We start from the raw sequence: 7626 nt of genomic DNA on the forward strand, positions 1-7626 counted from the left end.
CTCTCCTACTGCGAAGCGACGGGATTTCGTCAATGTCTCCTGGCTCTCAGGGAGTGTATTTCCGTCTCCCGTTTGAGAAGATCGAGAGGACATAGAAGCTCTCGTCCAAACATTGCTCTTGCAGGTGACATTCCTGTAGCAGTGTGAATGGTCGTGTGCTGCCTATACAGGAATCTTGCAAGTCGACACTGTATGGACTTGTCTGTATCTCTCAGGAGTGCTTTTTCAGCTCTGCCACATAGCGTTCTGCCTGGCCGTTTGTGCAGGATGGTAAGCTGGTGACGTTGTAGCCTGTATGCCATTTGCCGTATAGAACTGCCTTATCTCGTTGGAAATAAAGGCTTTTCCGTTGTCGGAGACGACCTTTCGGGGAATGCCAAACGTAGCAAAAATGCTTCGTAGCACATCGATGACAACCGCGGATGTTGCTTGCGTCACGTGCCGGACTTCCACCCACTTTGTGTGTGCATCCACAACAACCAAGTAGGTGCGCCCGAGTAGTGGCCCCGCGAAGTCAACGTGCACCGTGTGCCATGGTGTCTTGGGACGGTCCCAGGAGGGAATAGGAGCTTTGGGTGGGCTCTTCTGCGTTGAAAGGCATTCACGGCACTGTCGCACCGTTTCTTCGATCACCTTGTCGATTCCGGGCCACCATACGTAGCTCCTTGCGCACTTCTTCATGGCTACCATGCCTCGGTGACCAGCGTGCAGAAGTGCCAGAAAGTGGGATCGTGCTGAGCTCGGTATGATCACCCGTGATCCAAGCGTGAGGCACTCGCGATGAAATGCTAGTGCGGTCGCTCGTCGTCGGTAAGGAGCGAACTCATCTCCAGTGAGTTTCTCCACTGTGCCATCCTGCACTGCCTTGTACAACCTCTGCAGGATGCTGTCTTCTTGTGTCAGACGTGCTCTGTAGCAGTGAACGGAGGTCTCGACAAAGCTTCGAACAATAGTACGTCGCCTGGTGGCCAGGGTTCATCGAGACGCTGGTAGTGGCAATCGGCTCAACGCGTCCGCGTTTTGATGGTTCTTGCCATGCCTGTAGACGATGTTGTAGTCATAGGCCGCCAACTTGATGCACCATCTCGTCATCCGTGGTGAGAGACTTGAGCCGTTGGCTTCCCTGGACCCAGTATGCCGAGAAGCGGTTGATGATCCGTGACGAAAGTCACCTTTCTTCCCGCAATATACTTGTGGAACTTGTGTGCAGCAAACACTACGGCAAGGCCTTCTCTGTCCAACTGAGCATAATTGCGTTCCGCTGTCCCTAGCGTCCGAGATGCGAAAGCGATTGGCGCCTCTCTATTCTGGTCATCACGTTGAGACAGAACAGCTCCTATGCCGTATGGTGAAGCGTCACATGAGACGAGAAGCTCCTTCTGTTCGTCGTAGTGTGCCAGTACGGTCTGACTGAGAAGCAATCTCTTCAGTTTATCGAATGCTTCTTGATGCTTGGTCTCCCATCTCCACGTGGCGTCCTTCTGCAGGAGCTGGTAGAGACAGCTGGCAATTGTTGCCCTGTTCTTCAAAAACCTGTCATAGAAAGCCAGCATTCCAAGGAATGATTGAAGTGCTTGCTTGCAGTTTGGTGCTGGAGCATTCGTTATTGCTCGAACTTTCTCTTCGTTGGTGTGGACGCCTGTCTCGTCAATTCGGTGTCCCAGAAAAGAAACTTCTCGCACTGCAAAACAGCACTTGTTTTTGCCGAGACGAAGGTTGCAATTGCGCAGCCTCTTCAGAACCTCTTCCAGTCTCTCGGCGTGTTCAGTGGCGTCTTTTCCACTGATGATCACGTCATCTAGGTATGCGCAAACGCCTGTGATGCCAGACAGCATAGTCTCCATAAAGCGTTGAAAAATGGCTGGAGCTGCAGAGATTCCGAAAGGCAATCGTTTGACCTTGTAAAGCCCTTTCAGCGTGTTCAGGGTCAATATCTCTGATGTCTCTGGCGTTACGTGAAGTTGCTGGTAAGCTTGTGCCAAATCCAGGGTGCTGAATACCTTGCCTCCCCTCAAGTGGCTAAGGACTTCATCTGTTGTTGGAAGTGGGTAGTCTGCCTTCTTCGATACCTGGTTCACTGTGCACGGTAGTCGCCGCATATTCGCAACGAGCCGTTTTTCTTTCGAACAAGTACGAGAGGCGTTGCCCAATCCGAATGCTGCGCAGGCTCGATTATGCCTTGACTTTGCAGTCGATCCAATTCAGCTTCTACAGCTGACCGCAGCGCGAAAGGAACTGGTCGTGCTTTTAGGAACTTTGGTTTCGCTCCTTCCACGAGTTCAAGTTGTACCGCAGGACCGACGTGTCCTGAGATGTCCTCGTCGAACACAGACTGGTACTTGTCTAGAAGCTTCGAAACAAGTTTGTCGTCTGATACGTCATTGATGCCCGTGATCTGTATACCCAGATGAGGAAACCAGTTTCGTCCGAGGAGGTTACAACCTGCTCCTTTGATGACAACAAGCGGTAGTGTGAAATTCTTGTTCTTGTGCTCTACATCCACCGTTGCACATCCGAGAACTCGGAGGGACTGGCCTGACCATGTGCGTAGGAGAATGTTGTCCGTTTGAAGCTGTGGTGGGTCATCTGTCCACGTAGCTTTGAACGTGGCCTCACTGATGATGTGCAGGCTGCACCCGAGTCGACTTCGAACTCCAAGGTCTTGCCATGTATGCGTAGTTGAGTCATGACCTTCTGCGTGCTGGACGCGTCGATTAAGGTGTTGAGCTCGTAAAGTGCCGCGTCTGGTGAATCCTTTGGAGTCGTGACTGGTGCTGAGGCCACTGTCGAAGTTCCTTGTCGGGGATATTCGATGTTGTTGTTCTTGTTTGTTCTTGCCTCTTTCCGCTTTTTCAGGCAGGCCTTTTCAATGTGTCCGCGTTTCTTGCAGTAGTTGCAGGAAGCTGTCTGAAACTTGCAAGTGTCCGGACTATGCTGCGCGTCACAACGCCAACAGTGTTGTTTCTTCTTTTGGGCAGAGGCACTCGAGTGACGTTTTTCTGTCTTGCTGATACTTGTGCAGGCTTCGTGAATCTCTTTGAATTCCGTTTTCACGTTTTTCTGATCTTCGACGGCGTTTTCAGCTCGCAGTGCAATGTCAAAGACTCTCTTGAATGTCAAGTCCTTTTCTGCGAACAGCCGTTGCTGGACCTGCTCGTTCCGAAGACCGCAAACGAAACGATCCCGCAGCATTACATCAAGAGGCAGCATTGTTGGATTCGCCGCAGCGTCTACGCTTGTTCCAAAATTGCAATCTGCTGCTAGCTTCTTGAGCGCTGTTACGTAATCACTGACCGTTTCGTCATGCCGTTGGTCACGACGTTGGAAGCGTGCCCTGCAGAAGACCTCCGACGGCTGTGGATCAAAGTGCGCCTTGAGCATCTCGACTATGTCATCGTAGCTCACTTGGTTGGCTGCTTGGGTTGAACGAGGGCGCAGACGACGTCGTAAGTCTGTTCCCCGCATAACGTTAGCAGATGAGCACGTTTCTTCGAAGCGTCCGTAATGTCGTTAGCCTCGAAGAAGAACTGTAGCCTCCCATACCAGGATCTCCAGGAGCCGGAGCTGCCGCTGAATTCGGGTAGCCGACCAAAGTCAGGCGTCGCCATCTCGTTCCGTTCCTTGACGTCGGTGAAGTGCCGGTGAGTCCAGAGTCTTCCTCGTCGCCAACTGTTACGTCTGTACAGCCACTTGTGGCTGTACGACGATTTATTTAACACAAGGAAACATGAACACGTTAAAAAGCGCAGCTTAGGCGTTGGAGTCACATATGGCTAACGTTCGACACCAGAATGACGCTCGTGCCACAGCGCCAGTGTAGTCGCGCGCGCACTTCATCGTCGTTGTCTTCCAGCGAGACATGTCACCTATAATGAGATCAAAGGCGCAGGTATTATATTATTATTATTATTATTATATTATTATTATTACTATTATTTTATATTATTATTATTATTTATTATATTATTATTATTATTATTATTATTATATTATTATTTATTATTATTCCTCAGCATATATAACCATCGCTTTGCTAAAAATGACTGGATCTCGTTCAAATACTGCTGAATCATTATCACTGCCATCACTTCACTGCCGACGAAATTGTTCTGATCTCTTATTTCTCTACAAGCCAGTCCACGGTATCATATCCTGCCCTGTACATCTCAATTGTGTTAATTTTAGAATTCCGCGTAAGTTAAAGAGAGAACAGACCGTTTCATGTACCCGCCTGCTTCTTCCAACACTCTACCGTTCACAGAATACAAAGTCTTTATAATATTAATTTTCTTGATCTTGACGTTTTTCATAGTCCACAATCATTGTTTTTATCCGAGCTTTGCACTGTTTTGACATAGTATGGCACAATGTACAAAGTCTTCCCTTCTGTCTTTCCGCATTGTTGTATATGTGCAATCTAGTTTTTATTCCCCTTCAATATTTCTCATATTGTCTTATTTTACTCCTCCCCTTTGTGTTCATTTCCTTTGTCTACGTGTTTTTGCTCTTTTATTTCTGAAGACTGTCTGTATTGTATTGTTTATTTTTATTGATTTTTTTTGCGTGCGCCTGCACAAAGACCTCACGGTTGTTCCTGGGCACGTTAAATAAATGATTGATTGATTATTATTATTATTATTATTATTATATTATATTATTATTATTATTATTATTATTATTATTATTATTAATATTATTATTATTATTATTATTGTTATTATTCCTCAGCATATATAACCATCGCTTTGCTAAAAATGACTCTGCATCTCGTTCAAATACTGCTGAATTATTATCACTGCCATCACTTCACTGCCGACGAAATCGTTCTGACCTCTTATTTCTTTACAAGCTAGTCCACGGTATCATATCCTGCCCTGTACTTCTCAATTGTGTTAATTTTCGAATTCCGTGTAAGTTAACCAGAGAGAACAGACCGTTTCATGTACCCGCCTGCTTCTTCCAACACTCTACTGTTCACAGAATACAAAGTCTCTATAATGTTAATTTTCTTGATCTTGACGTTTTTCATAGTCCACAATCATTGTTTTTATCCGAGCTTTGCACTGTTTTAACATAGTATGGCACAATGTACAAAGTCTTCCCTTCTCAGTTTTTCCGCATAGTTGTATATATGCATTCTAATTTTTTATTCCCCGTCAATATTTCTCGTGTTGTCTTGTTTTACTCCTCCCCTTTTGTGTTCATTTCTCTTTGTGTACGTGTTTTTGCTCTTTTTATTTCTGAAGACTGTCTGTATTGTATTGTTTTTTTATGTTTTTTTTTTTGCGTGCGCCTGCACAAAGACCTTACGGTTGTTCCTGGGCACGTTAATAAATGATTGATTATTATTATATTATTATTATTATTATTATTATTATTATTATTATTATTATTATTATTATTATTAGTTTTACATGAATATACATGCCAGGATACCTGTACGCACTCTTACTTTATAGAGGTATTCTTTATACGCCGCAGCAATCGAATGTTCACATAATATTTCGGTTAACATTCGTTCATTTCTTATTCCTTTACTATTTTTCTTTTTCTTCCTTTTGTGTGTTTTTCAATATCAATATCATGATGATGGCACATCCGGCTCAACAGTAGCCAAACCAAGCGTGACCCCGCGACCTAAAGAGAGGAAGGCTCTTTCCTTCCTTTTTAAACTCTGTTGCTCTCTGGCGCCCCACAGTCACCCCTGAGGAGGGATCCGAGTTGGATCCGAAACGTCGGGTTTTTTAAAGTAAGAGAAGTTTTTACTTTTATAATTCGTTGGTTGGTGTAACTTTTTCAATGATATTTTCTTCCCAACCAGACAGAACGCTGTCAAATGTCCACCTTTAAGCCTTTCCATGTTTTGCATATACAAATAAAAAATACGCCGGCACACATGGATTCAGCGGCGACATGTTGGAAGACAGCAAGATGACAAAAGGAAAAGAAGAAACGCCCACCAAAATGAAATGGTTTAAACAGTAAAAACAACATTTCGACTTCCGTACGGAGGTCTTATTCACATAATCTTGGCCCAGCGAAGTGGGCTTACATGCGTTCTAGAAGGTGGCCGAGACATCTGGCGTACGCTGGTGGGAGATTGTCGGCATTCGTATTTAGTGTTTTAAATGCGAAGCACTTCTTAGCGCATCTATCTATCTATCTATCTATCTATCTATCTATCTATCTATCTATCTATCTATCTATCTATCTATCTATCTATCTATCTATCTATCTATCTATCTATATCTATCTATCTATCTATCTACGTAGCCCCCTACGTCTGGGTGCTCTCATGATCACCTCCTTAACTTGGCGTAGAAAAAAAAATTACACCATCTCCCGCTAAAGGGGACCATGAGGCGATGCGAAGCCGGAGCACTTGCACGATCGCTTCCGTTGGCGTTCGTTGGGCATGCTACCGACCTCGGTCAGATTGTTATCGAACAATAGTCGGTCACACACGTTGCAGCTGTGCCCGAAGCTCCGGTCGCTGAATTCGCGCTGGAACCGGGCGTCGTCACCGTCAGAGCCCGGGCGTTGAAGTTGTCTAGCGAGGCGATCTGCACGGGCGTCGGACTCATGTCGTCAGTCCGCAGCCGACGCGTTGGCTCGACGCTGACGCTTGGCTTCGACGTCGGCGTTGCGTACGGCAGGGTTTGCTTGCCGACGCTGCCGTAGAGTTTCGGCATGTCGAGCCCGCGTTTCATAAGTAGCAGTTTCCCGCCGACGTTGCCGTTTGCGCTGGGCTTCCCTAGCCCGGAGCTCAGGGTCCTCTTGCCGACGTTTACGTTGCGCTTCGGCGCGTCGAGCCTTCCGCTGCTGCACCAGCTGCTCCCCAATCTCAGCAGGCATTAAGGTACTACTGCAACTACCGCCGACGTTGATATAGAAACTCGTGACACCGGCGCAGTGACTGAGCGTGTGTACGACCTAACGCGAGCCTTTTATATAAACGAGGAGAGGCAGAGGAGAGGGGAAGGAGAAGGAGAGGGGAGATGAGAGGGGGAGGCGGAATAGAGAGAGGGAGTGGAGAGGGGGAGAGGGTTTGCGCATTCGCAGAAAGGGTGGTCACGCCGCACGCCATTTGAACTCCGCCATAAGATGCTTCGCATCTAAAATTGGCATGGGAGAGTAAGAGGGCGTGACGGATATGACTGTCTGGTCATGACATGATAAAGTGAAAAGCCTGCCACGTATATTGTCAAACCCTTTCTTCAGACACGTGTACCACGTACCCGCTTACCGCGGGCCGCGGTAAGCCACAGGTTATTGATAGTTTGTATCTTCCCACGAACGGCGAGGAGAGACATTGTTAACTTAAATGCCAGAATACAAAGAAAAACCGACATCGCCAGCGTTTACCCGACAAATTTAAAGCATAAAAAACAATTCCGGGAGCGTACGCCCCGTCCTGTGCTCAATGCACTCATCCCCACGCTAACCTTACCCACATTCTCATGGAATGCCCGGCGGACCCTCCCCCGCTGACCACATGCATGGAAGGAATGGGAGACCCTGCTGCGCTCGGCGGACCCGGCCAAGCAGAAGATCGCCACTGACCGGGCCGCCCACGTCATGGAACTGCATGAACTCATGAACGCATAGCGCAGTGGGGTCGTGCGG

General features: G+C 47.1%; 1 protein-coding gene across 1 annotated transcript; it reads right to left on the reverse strand.

Annotated features, from left to right (window-relative positions):
- Positions 1–225: 225 nt before the first annotated feature.
- On the reverse strand, positions 226–2099 carry LOC119398621 (uncharacterized protein K02A2.6-like). Its single transcript, XM_037665453.1, has 2 exons — positions 1192–2099; positions 226–910 (listed from the first exon to the last, which is right to left on the reverse strand). The coding sequence occupies exons 1-2, from the start codon at positions 2097–2099 to the stop codon at positions 226–228; spliced, it is 1593 nt and encodes a 530-aa protein (XP_037521381.1).
- Positions 2100–7626: the final 5527 nt, after the last annotated feature.

Source organism: Rhipicephalus sanguineus, chromosome 7 (genome assembly GCF_013339695.2).
Source record: "Rhipicephalus sanguineus isolate Rsan-2018 chromosome 7, BIME_Rsan_1.4, whole genome shotgun sequence".
Lineage (NCBI taxonomy): Eukaryota > Metazoa > Arthropoda > Arachnida > Ixodida > Ixodidae > Rhipicephalus > Rhipicephalus sanguineus.